This window comes from Bombus pyrosoma, linkage group LG8, assembly GCF_014825855.1.
Source record: "Bombus pyrosoma isolate SC7728 linkage group LG8, ASM1482585v1, whole genome shotgun sequence".
Taxonomy (NCBI): Eukaryota; Metazoa; Arthropoda; class Insecta; order Hymenoptera; family Apidae; genus Bombus; species Bombus pyrosoma.
The window spans coordinates 8427412-8449192 of NC_057777.1; the positions used below are offsets into that span (position 1 = coordinate 8427412).

The 21781-nt window shown below is 36.5% G+C and overlaps 1 protein-coding gene across 2 annotated transcripts in view; it reads right to left on the minus strand.

Annotated features, from left to right (window-relative positions):
- LOC122570008 (protein slit) overlaps window positions 1–21781 on the minus strand; it is a 624369-nt gene that overhangs the window by 35966 nt on the left and 566622 nt on the right. For both annotated transcript variants that reach the window (XM_043731792.1, XM_043731791.1), the window contains 2 exons: window positions 7680–7751; window positions 6034–6177 (listed from right to left, as the gene is read on the minus strand). In XM_043731792.1, the coding sequence (XP_043587727.1) occupies window positions 6034–6177; window positions 7680–7751 (216 nt within the window). The remainder of the gene's footprint in view (window positions 1–6033; window positions 6178–7679; window positions 7752–21781) is intronic.

Sequence of the window (21781 nt, forward strand, 5' to 3'; positions counted from 1 at the left end):
TGGACCTCTCTCATCTCTCTCTCTCTGTCTCTCTATCTTTCTTCCTCCTCCACCTCTTTCTTTGTCTCTGTCTCTCTGTCTCTCTAGTCAGTGCTCGATTCCAAATGTTGCTGGTACTGTGCTTTGTGTTACCGCGATAAGAGTTGGATGAAACGGAACCTGATTGGTGACCGCTTTTGAGATCATAAGGGAATAGTTTGTCTTCCGTAAAACAGTATTCGTAGCTTGTAACTATAATTTAGGTATAGTGTTAATTACACGTTCAAAAATGTTCAAAAATTTCTGGAAAATTGAAAACAAAGTGGAAGTATCTTGATCGAGAAATTGTCTGTCTTTGCAGTAGATAAAATAAATCGTCGTTGATAAAATATATTTCTTTGTACTTGCTCCGGACCAATAACTCGTAAAAAAAATCTACATAAATGTTGCATGTAGCGGATCTTGAAAATCAATTCTTACTAAATTTTGAATGAAGAAATTGTATTTCAGGCTTTTAATTCATTTCTGCACAAGCAATTATCTTTTGACTACGGTATTTTCATTTGTACCTTGTATATCATAGTTTAGACGGAAAATCAGGGAATGTTAATATTCGTAGAAATGATTGGTGCAATAATTATAAGGTCCGAGATATTTAACATTGTATTCATGACACAATTTCGCACAAAATAATTACGCAAATATTCAAGGAACTTAGGCATATTCATGGTTAATGATAAATTACGCCGTATTTGCATGTAATAACTGCGGGCTAACTATGATAAACGATGTTACGCGCAAAATTGCTGAAAATTACATTCAATTTTCCTTCTTCGTCCTGGTCTCGTTTCTTGTTCGATATATTATTTCTATTATTAAACCAAATGCATCTCTCTCTCTCTCTCTCTCTCTCTTTCTATTTGATCTTTTATTAATATTCGTTTATTAAGATTTACTCCACATTTCTCATTTAGCTTTTCCACTTTGATATTTAACAATTTTTCAAAATTAATAACCCTACCTCCAGTATTTTGAGACTAATATTATATATTACTATTATAAAGACTAATGTTTCTCGAAATTTTCAAGAGACTGATAAGGATACATGTCTAATTCCAAAATCAAATAATCAGTTTCATATAATATGAAATTTAAATGGTAACACGCGCTTGACTATGCAAATTTACATGGCTATACAAATTTAATACCTATGAAAATGAAATGTTGAATTTGATTTAAAAAAAGAGTTCATTAGAAAATAAGACGCGTGTCAATCTGTCGCTGTTGTAAATGTAAACAGAACAACGTTTCGTGCAACCATATCTAGAATCAAAGAAGCCTAGTCTCTTACGCGACGAAATACCGTTTCGTCCATAAATTTTGATGGCTAGGAATCGCAAGACGTTCAGTGGACCGTTTCGTTGCTTAAATCACCGCAACACCAGGTTGTCAAAGCGGACGTGGCTAACGTTTGTCCCGGTTATTATCGGCTTAAGTGTACAGCGAACAAATGTTATTGCCTCGTAAATACAAGCTTGTACGTTCACCACAGGTTCGAGGGGTATCGCGTTTCAAGCTGAGAGCAATATGCTTGCACACGACGTAGTGATACTAATCAGCCGCGTGTCCGCGCCCCTTTCCATTGTGTCAAACCATTTATTACCAGCGGAGCTTCATCCTCTTACCACCTCGAATAGCTTTCTACATTTGCGCGATGGGTTAATCACATGTTTCCGTTCTACGCTGTTCCGTCTGTGCTCCACGGTACCTCAGAAAACACGACAGAGCTCTTCGCAGAACGATGGTACACGGTCACATCACAGAATCGAAGGAATCTTCGTGTACAGTTAATTAATATTTTGCGCCTTCTGATTGCTAGCTTGTACGGAAACCTCTCGTGGGACGGCGCAGCGTGATTAATCAATTTTCTCGGTACGTTAGAAAAATCAGAAAAATGTGTAGGATAGGGTGAGTCTAGAATAATTGCTGTGAATAAATCTGCCATTTTTTACTGATCGCGAGATTGTATTGTTAGGTAGTTTTTACGTTTTTTAATTTTCCATAAGGTTTTTAAGAGATGCATTTTTTCCATACAAGTTACGAACATTATTTTTTAATATCTGTCTCGGAATTTGCGATTATTTATGGTGTATCCTGTTGATAAATAAATTGATGAAAGTAAGTAATTTGTTTCGAAAGATGTTTAATATTAATTATGTATCTGAGTAATTCAGGATTTGGTAAAAAAGTAAAGTTGGCCAGTTCGCTTTCTCATGTTACGTATATTTGCATAAAACATCTCCAATGTTCATTAGCACTTTAATGAGGCATCGTTGTCACGATTATATACGTACGTATGGATAAAATTTGAAATCGATTTGAAGATTCGAAAGTCGATAACGTAACTCGATAACGTTATGAGTACATGGTACATCGTTTACAAGCGAAAACAGAATTTACATATTTACAAATAAGATGCAAAGGAAATGTGTATAATGTAAATTTAATAATGTAGTTTGTACGTATTATGGATAACGATGCAAAAATCTATGCTCGTTGTTGTTTTAACATATATTATAAATACATTCTGAGTAAGCTTACTGTTATATTTATAATTTTATAATTTTATTAGATTCGCGGTAAGATAAAATTAATTACTTAGCGTGATTTCATGTTGGATAAAATTGCGTGTGTTAAATAATGTAGCTCTCAACGTAAATGTTGATAGAGATTTTAAAGTAAATGGTTTCAATGAGATGAGATCGTAAATAATTAGGTTTCAATGAAGAGAATATTTCATACAATACCTTAGTTTCGTATTACTAATTACTTTCAAGAGAAAAGCCAATCCGTGTTTTTAAATTCAGAAAGCTTAAGCTTAATAAGCTTAAACGTAGGCCGATTAATCTGCGTATTATTACCGCGTCGCTGTAATATACTTACTCTGGTTAAATATCTTTCTTTGAAGAAAATATTTTTACTGTTATTATAAAAGTATTCCACGCTTTACTTACGTTGATTCTCATATTGGAATAATTACTTAAATATTGTTCTTTCTAACTCTTTTTTACGTCCCATATCTGGAAGCTTCATAATACGTGGATCTATTTTAATTGCTGTAAAATTGATGAGAGAAGATTGAGAACACGTTTTAGTTGAATATATTCCTTAATTACTAGTACTTTTTTTTTAAATTCATATAAACGTGTGTTCTGTGTAGCTTCGTTTCTTTTAATTATATAGCTAGTCGTGTAGTAATTTTCGATCGGAAGAATTGAAGTTTAAAAATTGTCGTATAAACTTTGATTGTTAAAACTTCCATTTACAATCGCACTATATTGCCCCGAAATTATAAAAATCATATTATAAATATAATCCACATAATTTAATAAAATAATATAAAACAAAAAATGTTGTGCATCTATTATTCCCTTATAAAACGAAAGGGACTTTTGGGACAAACTAATATTATAGAAACGTCCTATTCTGTTCCGCCAAGCAACACCCCCATCCTTGTGTTAACCTTCTCTGGTTTCCTACAGGGGCATCGACTTATCCACGCCGGATGAAGGATTATCAAGCGTCCGGATGCCCGTGAGAATCTCGCAACATAATACGTCCTTTTGTAAGCTGGCTGATCCCGGCCTTATCATCAGAGACTATAGGTTTTCGTGTCCGAGGGCAGAGTGGAAGGCCTCGAGACTCGTAGAACTTTCGAGTTCTCATCTGACCACTTCACAACGTGATAGATGGGCCCATCCTCCGCCATATTCCTTTCTTAATCTTACATCTTCTTTTGTTTTTCTCTTCTGGTCTTCTCTTCTTATCTTTCTTCCCCTTTCACTTCTATATCATCGAAGATCACATAAATAGAAGAAGTATCCCTTTCTTTTTTTCATAGTGAACAAATTTCTTGACCATCGAGCAGGTTAACATGGCGTACCATTCACACAGAAGCTATGTCTGTTTAATCATGATAGAGGTTGTATGTGTTCCCATTCTCTTTTTTATCCTAGACCAAGTGACAGACTTGGGATCAGTTGATTAAGATTCAGGATCGAGAAGCACTCCAAGGGAAAAGTGGATCTTCGTGTTAATCTCGCTAGATCGCATTCCTGACGCTGGGTGCTCGATCTTCCTGCTGGCCAGCGGCTGACTGCTCCTTGATCCGGGGTCGGTTATGAAGCATGAATTTTTCGACTGACTGGTTGATTGTAGATAAAGGTAGAATGGGATTGTAGAAAGGAGCAGCGAGTGTTTTCTTCCATTTCAATTTTTATATGCTGATCATCCAAGTATTGTAAGTCGCTCATATAATTACTAATAAATTATAATTTCTTTTAAGGATTCTTCTAGTATTATCTATACTTTATTCGTGTAAAACTGTCTTAACGATGCTTATTTTACGGTGCGATCGCGAATCTGGCAATTTCTAATTAACGATACTCCTAAATTACGTATTATACATCGATATATTCGAAGGGTATTTTCCTAATAACAATTTTTAATAATACGATAATACAAATATCGACGAAATAATAAAACAGCAACGAAGTATACTGACTAAAAATACGTATCCTACGAAAATAGCAAAGAGAAGTATCGAATACAGATTCGTTCTTCTAAAACACAATTCATTCGAAAAATAAGAACTCGCATACCGCGACAGAGCTGAGAAGAACAGATCGTCGAAAAACCTGCTCCATTTTCCGCGGACAATAGCCTTCGTTCGTAACATCGTTCAGGTGTGGGTAACATAAAAAAGAATTGGAAAAGTCGCTTTCTAAAAATGCGGCGGTAGCCCAGTAGTCGATAGATGAAACTTCCGTTCGCTTTTCCCTCCCATTCTTTTCTCATCTTTGCTATTCTATTTTTTAAAGTATAGGAAGCAGAAACTCGAAAGCGAGAAGCGAACGATCGGCTTTAAAAAAGGAGCAGAACAGAGGAGGCAAAATAGGTTTAAACCCAGAGCGGCAAAGTCATGCGTGTTCAATATGGGCAGAGTCGGGGGGGGGAGAGGAGGAAAGCGGCTTTCACAAACCGAACTCGCGTACTTCCGCGTGTATACACGTACGCGTGGGTGGTATGTAGGCCATCGTCTGAAAAGTTTATGCGATAACCTCCGTGCTGCGCCCGACACTGACGAGGAATCGCCCGCGTGGACTTCCCGCGTGTACGGCTGCCACGCGTTTTAAACAAATTCGTGATATCAAAACACGCCTGTCAACGGTCGAACGAATTGTAAAACGCGGCCGTCGCACGCCACTGATATGATTTCGTTATGTACGTAGCTGTTCGCTTTTCCTTGTTTAAAGAACGTCCCATTGAATGGCGAGTAATATGGAAGCGTATGTTCTTTTTCCGGTTTGATATTTTTTCAACGAAGATTACTTGGGATTTTGAGTTTTGACCAAAGCGCTGTGTATATTTGCAGCTTATGCATTTAAAAGCCATTTTCTTTTTTTTTTTTTTGTCATACGGGAATCGTGGGATTTGGAGTTTTGGGGGTTGGAGGTTTTTATTCAGCCAGACAGATGCGCGCGAAAAAAAATTTTTTTAACTTTTGAAGATGAATGAATTTTTATTCGCGAAGATTATTTAGTAGCCTAAGTGAAAAAGGCCACTTACCCGTTTCTTCTTGTAAGAGTTTATGCACCGTAAAGTTACTTTATGTTTAATTTACGTAAACGAATCGCGAGATTTTTACCTTTTTGTTGAAAGTTTATTCACCGAGAGAGATCATCCATTGGGATCTATCTAATGAAAAATAATTTTGGGATATTTACAGAATCAGGTTTTTTATTCTCTTTTCTCACAAAATCCATTTACCAGCTTTTCTACTTAGTATTTTTAATACAAATGTTGCGTTAAATCGATGGATGTAATACTCTCGAAAAATATTCGTGTTACAAATATTCCCTTAAATGAACGCCATTTTTACAACAAATTTTGTCACAGAAAAACGAATCAATTATTTCACTCTGTTTATTAATTCATGCAGAAATAATAATAAATAAGTGGAAGGATAATTTCATTTAATTCCACGGTACTCACAGGCGCTTTAAATTCATCATGTTGCTAAAGAGAAGATCGGGGATGTGACGTATTTGATTATTGTTCAGACGTAGCTTCTCGACACCGACTAAATCCTGGAAGGCACCTCTTTCTATGGTGTGAATTTGATTATTCGATAGGCAACTGCAAAAGACGCATTGAACACCGATTTTATTATATCAGTTAACTAAAGATTTTGTTTGTAATTAAACTAAAGGTTTTGTTTTTAACTAGAGGGTTTGTCATTATAGTATATCGTTACAAAATCTTCTCTCTCGTATATGATTTTCATTTTTCTACAAACGTACGTATATGTACAAATGCACCCTTAGAATTCAGCGAAGAGTGGATTGTTGAAAAACGGACATTTCATATATTATAAGATAATATCGTGCATGTGATGCGCGTGCAAACGTCTTAACTATTTCTGCATTATGAACACGAACAAATCTGTCGACCCAGTTAACGTTAATTACTTTCGTTTCACGCCGATCTCATCTTGAAATTTCGTTCTTCGCGTTTCGAAACGTGCAAGAAACTTTACGCCCTTCGGAGGGAAGTCACGGAGCTGAAAACAGTCGAGGAAAGAATACAATCTCTATGCATAGAGCGAGTTTCACACAGAATTCGAGCAACTTTGCCTTCTTGTTGCAACAATGGCGTCCACGCGGACGACGTTTGCGACAAATTTACCGGAATTTCGCCAACTTTTCGCTCCCCTAAGAGCTGCTTCAACGGGCTTCAGCTCGTGACTCTATTCAATTCTATTTGCAGCACGCGACCAAAGCTATCCGTCCCTTGCCTTTTGTTAGTGACGGGATCAAGCGCATTGTAACCAGGTTCGAAGGTATAACTTTGAAAATTTTCTTCAAAACTACGAGAAAAAGAGAACATTGTAGGAAGATCCGAATTTAGACTAGACACGGCGAGAAACAAAAATATTCGTACAATTGGGATGCACAGATAGTAAGAGTGATATTTTTTATATTGTACTACTGTATGTGTATTATACATAGACATTTGCAGAGATAAATGTTCCTTTGTATATTGAGTAATTAAATGGCAGATTTTTATGTATTTTTGAAAAATTTCCTTGCTAAATATTATAACGAGTTACACTTTGGATAATTTAGATATTTTTTCATATTACATGCATTCTGTGCATTTGGCAAGACAATGTTCTGTTTGGGTTTCGTTCCTTTCATAAATATATAATTACATACATATGCAAAGTCTACTAATAATATAAAAGAACATCGCTCCTTTTCTTCTACATTCCAACCGTATGAAGACTGTTGTCTTGCATTGTAAGCGGAATTAATTTTTTATAAACACTCTGAGAAACGTAATAAAGCCGAAAGACTAATTGTTAATTTGTAAGAAGACAAGTATAGCAATTTTCTACACTTTCTAGTAATTGATAATTTTCTATATTTTTCGAGAATTCTAAACGCTCTTAGAGTTAATAATTTTCCATATCAAACTATTTCAAACAATTTCCAACCAATTTCCTGAAGAATGTACTTCTCTTCGTTGTATCACTTTCCTACCAAAGCAACGATACTCGAACTTGATCCCATCGCTACCTAGCGTCGCAATTCAACTAGTATACGACGCGCTTCGTTATTTAACGAACAGATACTCACAGAACGTGAAGCGTGGCCATGTCCTCAAAGTCCGTCTTGAATATCACCGAGATATTGTTCCCTTGGAGGTCCCTGGAACAAAGAGTAACGCAGCGTTGAATTAATCTCGCAGTGACACAGTAGAGCGAGTCAATAATACGTCCGTCGTTTGGTCGCCGGGCAAAAATTTCATTTTCCTTCCTTTCAAAAAATCTCATAAAAATCTCGCTATCTCGAGATACGCGCGTTGTTCCTCCTTTTACACGAGAACAAGAGATGAGAGAACCACTCGACAGTGGTGCTTAACTAATTCCATTTCAACTTTCACCCTCTACTTTTTGTCGTTTGTAACCAACCCCTCAGCCCTCTGAAACCTCCCTCCTGTGTTCATCGTATTTATTTGTCGCGAATAAGTATTTCTGTTTCCCTGGTTGGTGCAAATATTTGTCTCGTCGCGAAAGGGAGCGCCAGTACAAAGAGCAAACTTCGGAGAAATTTTATCGCCAGCCCTTTTTCCCTCGTTTTAAAACGTTGTCGTTTACGCGCAGCTCAAAGCAACCTCCCGCTACGACGAGACCACCCTGCTGATCGTGAAAACCGGCCTACCGGACCGTAAGCCCTGATTTTGTTCGATACTTTGTCACGTTGTTTTCGCCTTGATTTAGATTGCGTAATATGGCGTGAATGTAACATTTAGGCTACAGATTTTTACTTATTTACGACAAATTTAATTCTGCTACGATCCTCGAATTTTTATACGTCGATCTTGCTCTCCTTTCAGCTATTGGAATATATGTAATTTTATGAGCTACATCGGATCAGCCGCGTAGTAGTGATACACATATATGTGTGTGAGTATGTGCGTGAATATATGTGCATGCGCAGTGTCTCGTAGAACAAAAGAATGTCACTGTTCCGTACGCATAGTAAAAGTGAGACTAGATGAGTACTGAAACACGTGTAATGAGTATCTACGAACATCTTGTAAATCACATATTAAATAAATACAAAACTATTTTATTACATATTTATTTCGGTGATTACGATCCATAATCCTCAACATCAGCAAACAAGACGGATCTGTAACTTTTGAAGATGTTAACACTATGACTGCCACGTTGATCATATATGGCTGGCCACGGTTTCTCTTGTGACACCACGGTGGTCATTGGTGACCGGAGCGCTTGAACTTCTTACAATTGTAAAAATTGAATGAAAATTGACAGTTAGGGCATTTTAAATATAACCGATAAATAAAAGATACTTTGAAATAGAAAGTGCCCCATTGAACAATTAAACATTTTTATTAGAACATCAATAAAAAAAATAAGAACAAATCTTGCATTTAACGATGCACTGTGTTAAAAGACTGTGGCGTGCTGAGCGAAACATGCGATTTCGGCGTGGTAGTCAAAGTGTTAAGATTAAAACGAGAAATAATGGCGAACGATTTATTTTACTTTAACTTACTTATTGCTAATAAATTTCCTAATATTTCTAAACAGACGAAAACGTTGAAACACTCGCGCAAAGCAGTCGAGCCAAATATCATTCGTTCGAACGGTGTGGTAAACAGAAAGCGTGAATTTGCTTTTCTCGCGAAAGGAGAGCAGAGACCAAGAGGGTTAGCCGTCAAACACAGCCGTCTGCTCTCCCTTGCTGGCAAGTTATTAAGGCCTTATTAAATTGGTTCCTTTTTCCCGTGGAAATTTTTTACCTGACAAAAAACGCCAGACGTAGGAACGAGTAACGAGTTAGGCCTACTCAACGACTTCCTCTATTTCTTCGTCCTCTTTCTCTTTCTTATTCTTTCTTTTTCTCTCTTCCTGATTCCGTGGTCTTCTTGTTGAAACGTTGACGACAACGACGCGGTGGAACGCAAATTATTTCCTCGTTTTCGTAGCCAGACACGCCGGTTCAACGACGAAACGAGAAGCGAAGGACTGTTTTTAGCGGCTCTTTTAAGTCTTGCGTGAGATTTTAATTTCAACCGTGGCGGCCATGGCCTTTTTTCGGATCCGACCGGTTGCTTTCCTCCTCGTCGTTTTTCCATTCTCGCCTGCCTGGATATTGTCGTCGCGCCGCCCCGGAATAATTGCCGTGAGAGACCCGGGCACAGGTGAATGTCGAGCCAAAGCAGCGGAACGCGCTGCGAGAACCAGTCGTTTGATATATTTCCGGTTCGATTTCAACTATCGAAAGGCTCCGGAGAGAGGATAATTGTAAACCATTGACTCGCCGCGGTATCCTTTTTGTCGCTTTAATTCGCTTGAAACACATGATTGAAATTTAATCAACTGCTTAATGTCGCGCAGAGATACTGTAGGATTTCTTTATGTATTTAGAATAGATTAAACAGGAAACGATGGTTATTTAACGTGAACTAAATACAGTAATGTGTTATAACTAAGACAACTAAATAGTTACAAATCTCGCCATCACGGTTCCAACGCTCTCTTTCACGTTGACCATCCTCCTCGACAACACTCTCTCTGACAACGCTGACAACACTTTGATTTCTCAACTAACTACTGCCTGTTAATTCGTCTTTCTCTCTTAAGCGTCCCTTTGTCTTTTCTCATAGCCCCACCACGTACATGTTCCGCAACCGTCCGCGGTCATGGTCACTTTTTCCCGCGTAACTATTCGACTGAAACACCGACGATACATTGATGGGTCGTTCGGTCTATTGAAGTGTCCAGACCCTTTTGGCCTGACGGCACTTAGGTTTTCTCGCAATATTGTTTATGGTTCACCAGATATTTCTGAGACAATCTGTCCACGATACTACAGTACTATAGAGTTTGATCTTCTTACGTATCAAAGTCAGAGTGCTGCACGATGTGTGTAATACTTAAATGAGTTTATAATTTTATCACAGTGAATAAAATGACAAATTGTGTTTGATGTATCTGTTTAGAGAATTATTTCTAAATTGAATGATATATTATGAAATATAAAATTCTCAATGACATTAAACTTGATAGAATTAAGAAATTAATATTTTTCAATAATATTAAATTATAGAATTATAAATCTAGTATATGTAATATAATATTAATGATAATGTCATAACTATGATAAATCATGATATCATATTATAATAAAATCATAATAATGATTTAAAGCATTCTTTACTTTTAAATAATAAGTAGTCCTCAATTAATTCTCTGCCAAATTAATAATATAATTTGTCAATTTATAATTCCACTAATTCTTAAATTTCCCTGGAACATAGCTTTTATAATACGTAAGTTATAGCGTTTTCTTCGCATATAAAATAGATTTATCATCGTATTACACTGAATAGCAATAATATATGCAGGAAATATGAGGCAATGTATAATATATGTTGTTACAAGACGATGTTATTTCGTCTAATTACAAATTTCGATCGTAATCGCGATATTTCACGTGAAAATGTAATTTCTCTACACTGGAACGCGACAATTTACTGGTTGTTTTGAAAGCAGAAAGGTTGAGGATTGTTTGCAATGGATGATAAATCTGGACAAATCGGGTTGTATTTTTGGATTTCCATCACTTGTGTTAGTATCCGATTTATTACAGAGATCGTTCAACGTGTTTGTCCAATCGTAATTCGAGGGAAATCGATAAACTTGTAAGCTGTCAGGGTATTTGGGTTACAAGGGAAAACAAGCTTTTTCGAATCGATGATTTAAACGGATGGAAATTTAAGACCCTTAACATAGAATTACGAAGCAAATAATGAACCGAAACGATAAACAAACGACAATGGAAGATAAAAATACAAGTAATTAATAAAACACGTAGAAAGGTTGATTGTAGGAAGAGATGGCAATCATTTCTCAAATTATTGCTTGTAAAATGATAAGTAGAACTCACGCAATTATAGATTCAATTCTTCCAATTCTTAAATCTTTAAATTTACAATTTCAAATTCTTAATTTTATAAAATTCCACGTTTTCAAGCTTTCTATCCTGAAAAATTTAAACTTTCCAAATTTTACTTCCTATTATTGTATATTTACTTATTTTCACAGTTATTTCTGAAGATATTTACGATATACAATTACACGTCTCAAAAATGATGATAATTCACTACGGAAAATAATTGGCTGCATTCCTTCCGCAATTATTTTACATAAAATAACAGTAAATTAATAATAAATAAGTGTGTTACGTTTGGAAAATCAAGTGTGTAGAAAAATAGAGAACACAAAGTCGAGTAACTAAGGCATAAGGATAAATAAAATTCCGACAGCGAGACTAAGAAGGAAAACACAGCGATAGCAATAAAGAGTGACTGACGTAAAAACAAGCGAATGGAAACAAAGTGGACTTTAAGCGAAGATGTTTTTTAATCGGGAGATCAAATCACGAATAGTTTGGTATAGCGTTCGTAATCATGGCATTTCGTTGACGATGGTCAGAGACAGTTTAGCGAAAGAGTTGCAAAATAGAAAGGAAAAGATGGGAGAAGAAGAGAAATAGAAAAAGAGAGTATCGAACAGCATGTAGAGAGCAGAAAGAGAGAGAGAGAAACAGAAAGTATTTAAAATGCAACCCCGGAGCATTTCATCGATGGAGAAGAGTACGACAGCAGAGATAGGCGGCAATCCTCTTGATAATCGTTAAATGAAAAAAGCGTGTTGACAGTGGGTAAACAGCAGCGCGAAAAAATCTGTCGAAGCGGCATCGGTACGTGACATCGATAAACACTTGTTTTTCGCGTCCACCTACGCGTGTGACTTTTCGCTTGTGAAGAGAGCTCATACTAGTGAAAATCGGCCGCCGAAAAAGGGCAACGCAAACTTTTCCCTGTTCACCGTTTTCCAATTTCGAACTACGGAAACGTTTGCTCCGAAAAAATTCCTGGTCGAGTATAGCTTTTCCCAGTGGTAAACATTTTTGACGGAATTTTGAATTTGAAAGTCAGTTACAGCTTCAGCTGGAACGTTGAAGTCCAGAAGAAAAAACAAGCCTTGAAATAAATACATTTTTGCAGAAAAATTTATTGAAATTAAAAGTGTCGTTTCGAAGGGCGAAAGTTTATGCACAATTTTTAATTTTATTTATGCAGTAATTTCCTTTCTCTTTGCATTTTCTATCGGTGAAAATAATATAAGAGAAAAGAATTGTTACATTATCGAGATCTTCGTAGCTGCTGCAGTGAAGTATAAAGAATTAATACTAAAAAGATATGACAGAAATTTCTAGTTAAAGGTACTGACATGGTTAATAGACGAATGGCAAAGGGAATTATGGTAATGAATACATGGTTATACAGAATGGTAGAAACGGGGACATTTTCTGACGAAGATTTCGTTCTAAAAAATTGGAAAAAACGTATATATTTGCCAATGAAAGGTTTAAATTGTCCACACGATGGAGATTAATGAAACAATAGCTAGAAATCATTACTGCACCATAGTATCAGCATATATAGAGAGATATTTTTATGGATTTTAGAATTCTTTTATTGGTGGAAATATTAGGATGCTGGTTTTTAAAAATCTTTGCTTCATGTCTGGCGAATAAACGAATTAGAGTATAAATTTGTTTTAAATATAAAACAAGGATACTACGCTATATTACTTAATATTGATATTTTACATTTATTTAACTTAAAGAAATTCCAAAGATTTGCTTGTCATCTTTGGCATACTAAAGGTCAATATTCTGTTTTAGACAGCTTAAGCTATTCAATTCTTTTTAGCATCGTGGTTATGGAAAGGAAGTTTAGGAATATGCTTAATATCTTTTTCACTAATCATCACTGTTAGTTCGTTTATTTAGATGCAATAATGGCTTTATAAAGTTCGAAGAAATTGAAGTATTTATTTTACAACGCTATGATAAAGTATTTTCCCTTAAATCATGATAATTTTGTTGTGTCTCTGACTTGTATCGTAAAATTGTGCTAAAAGTATCCATTATCTTAATTTATTTTTTGTACTCGTATTTTGACAAAACTAATATAAATTATTTTATTTACCTACTACTTCACCATACGGTTCTTAATGATTTAATTAGATTTTTAAATCTGGAATCTTCACAATAATAGAAACTGAAAAAAGAAAGAATTTGGAAATCTCTCTGTTTCTCTTTTACAATAGAATTATTAAAAAATGAGCCAGATTTTGTACGATACTCGTGTAACAATTCTTCATCAAAGTTAATTCCGAGAGAATACGTAATGATTTCGAAGTTTAACCCACTTATTATCTTAACTTTCTTGTTTCTTACGCAGCAATTAATTGAATACCAAAGGTAACTTACGACTTTAACTTTCGGTTGAAATAAACGAGAGTAGCCAACGAGCTTTAAAAGCGACTTCCTTAAAACTTCTTTAAATAAAACGCTTATGAAATAGTCTGTATAATTTTTCCAACATCAACTCTCTTAAATTAAAAAGCGAGCGAGGAATTCCTTTTCCTCTGGTGAAAAATAAAATAAATAAATCGACCAGAATTATTCTACGTCTATTCATAAACATATTTCCTACCAGATCACTTTTTGTTTTTGACTATTCTTATAAATTATGTAAATAGCATTAACTTAAGTATATATCCTTTAGTTTCTTCCAGTTTCTACTATTATTCATTCTTTATTATTTATTCTTTCAAAAACATTTTATCTCTCATCACAAAACAGGAGTTCTTCGCGGAAGATAATATTTCATACAATTTTACAAACATTTTCTATTATTTCCCAAATTTCTTGCACCGTTTATCCGTATTATTTTCTTCAGAGAAGACAATATCAGAAAAAAATGTAGTTTCCAGAATCATCCCCTGCAGATCCATAACTTCTGCATTCCATCGTACCGGCATGATTTATATCGCCGAAGAATATTCTCTATCAAACATTCTCTATCGATTCTCTGTCGATATTTCATTCGCTAGGTAGACATATTACCGCACTTTGCTATTACTTTAGCAGCTAGCAATTCGCCGTTGCCTTCTTCTTCGAAGCTTTTCAATCGACGCCACGTAGAGGAGGACAAAGTGGAGGGATGATAACATGGCGACGTCGTGTTCTTCGCATTGGCTTCGTTAGCCATTGCTGCCAACCACGCTCGTTTTACCTCGTTCAGGGTTAATCGAATCGACGATAAAGTGGATTATGCAGCAAGACTCAGCTGCATCTGATTTGATAACGCGATCGATCGTCCCACGATCTGCAAACGACGTTCCTCGAATTATCTGTCCTGCGAAATACGATCGTTCCATCTCAAGACGGAAAATTCGAGCAGCAAAAATAAACTGTTACTCACTTACATGAGTCATTTAACACGTTGACTGTCACGATGATGATCGGCGAGCCATGTTGGTAAATTTATTAGATTGGTGAAAATAAAATACATTTTATGAATTAACAAATTTTCACGAATGTGAATGAGTTAGGTAACATTGTCAGAAAAAAATATTCTACATTTACCTGTACTAATTGTTGCTCCGCTATCATGATATAGCATTTGTTACTGAACTCTTTGATTTAAAGATTATATCAGTTTTATTATAGGACTAATCTATCCGTAACTAATTAACACACTTGTCCATGATGCATACGAGCATAAATTGTTTATAGTTTACTCCATGATTTTTGCAATTCATTTATGGATTTTTTACAGCTGTGATATTGTATGTACTAAAATATCTATATGCCCGTAAAAAATATATTCTATATTTAATTACATGGTGAGTTGATTTTTATCAATTCTTTTGATTAATAAATCAAGGAAAAATTTACCCTTAAGGGATTAATCTTTTATGAACGAATTGATATTTATGAACTATGATATATCTCTCTCGTCTTAAATTTGATATCACAATCTTTATTCTAGATACTTGAAAAGTAGTTAAATGATGCTATAATATAAGATGTTATCAGATATAGAAAGTTAAAGTAGATTAATTGTATTAAAATGCTTGTAACATATTTTACTTAACATATTTTAATCAGGTTAAACTCATAATCTGCGAAATATTCGCCAAATTCATTTTCCAACAAATCTCCCGAGACAATGCTAATTTAATGTAACTACATTCTTCGCAATAGTGCAACGTTATCCGATGTTACTCTAAGTCTATTCATCCGTCTATTGAGTCTCTAATAACACCGTGTTCCGCATATTTCCCTTTAATATACTGTGAAAACTTTTTTAATTTTGTTACAGAAGTTGTAATATAGACGAGTTGAAGCTCAGCATACTTTAGCAAGCCTATATTCGTCTTTCTCTGTCGTACGTATCGCCACCACTTTTCACCATCTCTGTCTCGCTTTTCCTACGCTCTTTAATGTCATTGAAAGCTCCCTTTAGTTTTCTTACTGCGTTTTTAATATCGCTACGTCAATGTTTTGCACAACGGTAAAGCAAGTTTTATGAGACGCTCTAAGACCGAGAAGTTACTATCTGTCCATGTATTTTTCACTTGACGTTTAATATCCTTTTATCTTCCCACGTAACTTCATTGACTTCTCTATGGTGTTTCGAACGAAATTATATTACATCGAAATGAAGAAATTTAGCGAAGTATCTCGTGGAGGGAGAACTATCAAGAATAAGAACAATACTTATCAGGTTGCTCCATATGAAAGGTCGTTTCTTTGAGATTCCAATAGCAATTATTAAATATTGCCGTCTATCGACAATTATTAATCATATTAAAGAAGAACATATTTCCTACATATCTTGAATATCGAGAAAATTTATTAATCTGTAACCTATATTTTATCAATTTTCTAAAGTTTTTCGTTCTTACTAAATATTTTTATATTTGTAGATTTAACATGGCCTTAAATTTTTATTTTATTTGTAGTTTACTATTCCTCTCTATTGTATTCAATATCTCGCCATAAATTAAAAAAAAAACAAGCTCCGATAGTTTCACAATTTTTCTTCCCTCGTTTTACGGCAATCCAACCATCTCGACATTCTCAGCGTATCGATTATCGAAAACGTGCTTCTCATTCCAGCTACCAGTTAAGGATGGCCGGAAACACCTTCTCGGAACTCATAGCGCTACTTCAACAGCTACTCGACTTCCATGAACAAAATGATACAATAATGCGTCGTTTACGACGCTGTAACAACCAAGCCTCTGTTTTCTTGCAAACTCAGAAATATCTCGATACGTACTTGAAACTCAAATTTCGAAGAATCTTTCATGCCCATGGTTCCGCCTAAAGTAAGTCGCTGGTCGAAGAATATGCATAGATTCGCTATTCATTGTCGACAAGGTATAAGTATAGGACGTTTCAAAATTGAGATTAACAAGAACGAAGATAAGATTAAAATCGATGAAATAGAAAGCGCACATACGAGATAAAGAATGATACGACGATAACGACGTATTAAATTATACCATCTCTTAATTTAACAATTAACTCTGTTACGCTCTTTCGGTAGTTTCTCACCCAATTATGTTTTTCCAATGGTAAAAAATATCTTCATTTCTTGCTACGATTATCCGCATGATACACCTTTTTTTGTACTTTGAAACACAAGTTATTGCAACATACCGTCATCTCAATCCACGGTGAAACGTTTAAAACGTTACAAATACTTTTTGTTTGCTAAAACGAGATCAAGATTGAAAAGTAAAAATTCAAAAATCTGAGTAGGCTGAAAAACACGCGTCCCTCATTCTCCTCTGCCGGTTGTTCTCTAATCGACCCATAATTCTGTAAGAGCCTCTATAGACAAACCGATATTGCATACTATACGACTTGGCAGGCGGGAACTCGTAGAAACGACGTCCGTTCCCTTTTACTCGACAGATTTGTGCTTCTCGGAAGGCAAACGCGGTTGTCCACGGTGGTCTGCGTTCGTTGCGTTCAATTAAAAGCGGCACCGCCATCTTGGCGATAATGGTAATCGGCCGCGTTATCGGTGGTCGAGATTCCTTCGGTTATTAAATCGGACCGTGGACCGGGCTCCAATGGCTTCCAGCGATTCTGTCTCGATATAGAGGGACCTCCCGCCGCTTTATCGCGGTGTAATTAATTTCCGGGTGGAGCGGCTCGATTGCTCGCCGGCTGAAGTTAACGAAGAAGTTAAGGTGAGACGCTAATTGAAGCGGCTCCAAGAACTGCCAGTTGCGAACAGCGCTTGTTCCATCTTGGTTTATCACAGGTGTATTATACTGGGTGTCTTTGCGATCGTGGTACAATCTGGTAGACAGTGATTCGTTATGAATAAGTAAGTCAAGAATATAGGTAATGCGGGAAATAACGCATGAGCATGGATAATTCCAAACACGCGCGATTTATATATTTTTTTATTTCTGTCCGCGTATAACTCGCAGAACTACCTGAGAATTTCACTTTGATAGAAAGTGCTATTATAAAATGCACCAAGTCTTCTATGAGTGGCTGTGTATCTTTCAAAACTCTAAGTCAAAATTCCGCAATGAAACCTAAGAAGGATTCGTTCCAGTGAAAACGGTCGTATAATAAAACGTACAAAACCTCTCCATCTCACTGTACGGCTACATCTTGCAAAACGCTAGAAACTTGAACACAAAGATCGAGAATTAAAAAAGGCCAAAATCAAGTGGATTACATGCAAGACACGTAACGATATCTCGCCCATTGTCACGTATGAAAGCGTCGACGATAGGGATGAAAGAGGAAATAGCATAACACTACGGGAAAAGAAGAAGAACGAGAAGAAGGAGGAGTAGGTCGGACGAAATAACGGGAGCAAATTGGCTTCGCTACGGGTCGCTTATCGGCCGCGAGTCTACGATTCGGAGCCCCCGGTATACCTTCCCGGTTGATTCAATTCGCCGGCTACAATGACGTCCGCCGGAAATCCAATCGTGTCCCGGAGGCACATTTTCATCGTCGACGCGTACTTTTGACAGGCGGCTCACGTGCTGCCGCCTAACGAAATTACTTTTCGCGTCGTCGGGACATCCGCTTAAATACGTTTCCATGGGTTTCCACGGCCGGAACCGGGCCTGGTAAATCTGCCAGGACAGTCTTCGAAGGAGGAAGTTGGAAGAGAAGGAGGAGTAGAAGCGGACGACGAGAAATACGGCCAAGACGAAGATAGAGGTTGAACGACTGCGACGACGTCCAGGAATAAGGTGTCGGTACGCGTCTATATTTGCATCGTCGTGGCTTAGAAATGGACCGCTGGCAGATGTAATCAAAGTTTGTAGACACCACTCTTGAGACTTCTCTGGTGGCAACGAGAGAGACAAGTCCTACCGGATGTGCCTGTTTTTCGCGATACGTCGTGGCGATATCGAATGCATCCTCCACGCGATATGTAGCGATATGAAACGGTTGGCCTAGGAATATCGAATTTTGTCGATTGGCATTGTGTGACTTAGGTATTTGTGGATTGGGATTATATGGTGTTGGTTTTGTTCGAGGTTTGGCAACGAGGTTTCCGGGCTGGTTTCGTAGGGTATGAATAATGCGAATTTCAACGTGTTTGAGAGAGTTGGTTTTGTGTAAAGTTCAAAATGTGATTATGCGTAGATTTGGTAAATTAATTACTGTTTAGTGCATTTGTGATATATACAAGCATAGCTTGCATTACTTTGGATATTTTGTACACGTTTACGCGGCACGTATATTTCGTACAATTTAGCGCATTTAAATTTCCCATAAATGTATAGACGTTCGCAGTTGCAATTAATAAATTAAATTAATAATGTTTATGAATTTTACAATAAAGTTCGAAAAATTAAAGGAACAAAGATCGGAAAAATTTCTTCTTCAAAGCTATGTATCTACATACGTTTACACTACATAAAATGACACATAATGCATCAAAATTATAATATTTGCTACGAAAGGATGAAATTATATTAAGTAATATATTTCATGCACAATGATAATTTATATGCACATAACGTAACAACGTATTATGCCGAGATAAATGACGACACTTCAGCGTTCTAAACACTCCATACAAACTTTTCTACATATATCTAACTCTTTCGAGCGAAAGAACCCGATAAGCCAGAAGACTATCGAAACGAAACGACACGAAGAACGATGAAGGATCCTTTCGAGTCCAAATAGATCCAGGAAGCTGCCTTCCATTTGCCATGTACGTACATAGCTGCTCACGAAACACCGTCTACGTACGCGCGTCGAAATGCAAATGGAATCTCTTGATTGAGTTTAGCGGAGCGGCGTCGAACCATCGCAGCGTTTCATGGGGGTTGGTTCATGAGGGTTGAGTGGCACGAAGGGCGTTCGAGGAGAAGAAAAAGGGCTGGCTTCGGAGTCGATTTGACGTATCGACGGCTTTCCGCTCCGCTTGCTACTCACGAATAATCGTGACAGGAAGAACGGAAAGAATGCGAGACGTGTCGTCCATTTTCACCCTGTATATAGACGCATCTCGCGTTCCGTCGCAAATGGAGACAAATTTATACGCGTGAGGCGGCGGAAAAAACGAGCACTTTTGGTAAATTGAATCGATCGATTGTTTCTTGCTTTCTTTAACTTGGTCCCGGCGACAGTTTTCACGCGTGAATTATTTCGTATCCCGCCCACTTCCGCTTTCATTCCCCATCCACGTTCTCTATGCTGGTCAAGCGTCTTTTGTTCTTCGTTTTTTGGTAAATAAAATATTCTCGCTCGCGTCTAATCAGGGATACTGTTGTGCTTCTGTGATGGAAATTACGTTGGTAGTGAATTGAAAACTTTATTGAGATGATTGGAAATGTAAGATTACAGAATTTGATAAGCTGGCCTTTCGTTTCAACTTGTCAAGTTCTGTATGAGTAAGAATGTACGTGAGAGGCACGTATATTTGTTGTATTTATTCATTCAATTTAGTTTTCAAATATTCTCGTTCGTTTAATTCTTCTAATGTTTCAATTCAAAGAACCCTCGGTTCCTCGTTGAAAGTCACGAGCTACTTTCACATTGTTTAAATGAGCTGAAATAAAACGAAGTCGTTAGCTTAATCCAAGCCACGATCACTCCATCGAAATCCATCGTCGCTGCACGGAAGTCAATGCCGATCGATTGGATAATTATAACAACCTTTAACGAACTAGCCAGATGTTCAGATTGTACGATGAGTGTTTAGTTTTCTAATCGTACGATCGCACGCGCACTTAATCTCCCTGCAACTGGTCGTACGACTATTCAAATCTCCTATCGCAAGACCGCTTAGATCTCTAAGTAAACGATAACACAATTATTTCGATCAGGAAGAAATCGATAGCGTAATTATTCAAATCTCTAATGGAGGTCAGCCACATTCACATCTCCAGAAGCGAAAGATTACATAACTGCTTGCAACTATGACGAGCTAACTATTACTTAACCGTTTCAATCTGGGAGTAACCGCCTGGTTGAATTGCTTAGATCCCGACGAAGCTGATTGTGCAGCTGTTTAGATCTCCAATCGATCTATCAAAGCAAATATTTGGATCGCCAACTAAACCGTTTCGCAATCGTCCAAGTAGCAATTAATCATTCGATGGCTTGTGATATAGAGTGATAGAATAGCTGTTTAGAATGCCGCAGTATGATAACAGCTAGAAGAGAAATTAATCTTTCCGAATTAAATTCTTCTTGTTGGATAGTGCACAGCGTTTTAATGGCGTATTAACGTGTCTTTTAAAATCGGTCGTTTATTAATCTTCTGTAGCTAAACATAATTTTTCATACTCCACAGGTAATCTGGGTCGTTTATGGCAACGCCTAGAATTTTTAATTGTTTCTGCTTTTTGAGAAATTTGGAAAAATTCCGCGACATTTATTAACAGCTGTACTGCGCTTCGCGGTCGTTAAATGTTTGAAACTTTTCATAATATGTAAATATAAAAATTCGAAGGGTGGAAATCTAAGAATGAAATTTCGTTTAATTAGCGTTATCCAGGTCAAATCATTAACAGAGATTACATTTTGTTTCATATGTTTTTCATTTCTTTTTCTTTTTGTTGTTACTAGTTTCCTTAAGATGCAAAATCCCTCTGCAGATTAATTGCATCGTTTATTCATATAATAAATATTCCTTAATATTTTTAATATGTATTAAAATGAGATTTTTTAATATTCGAAGACTTCAATTCTATCTCATAAATCTGCAAATATTTGCACGCGTGCAAATAAAATCCAACGTCAAGACTTTCCAATCAACAATTCACAGCTAT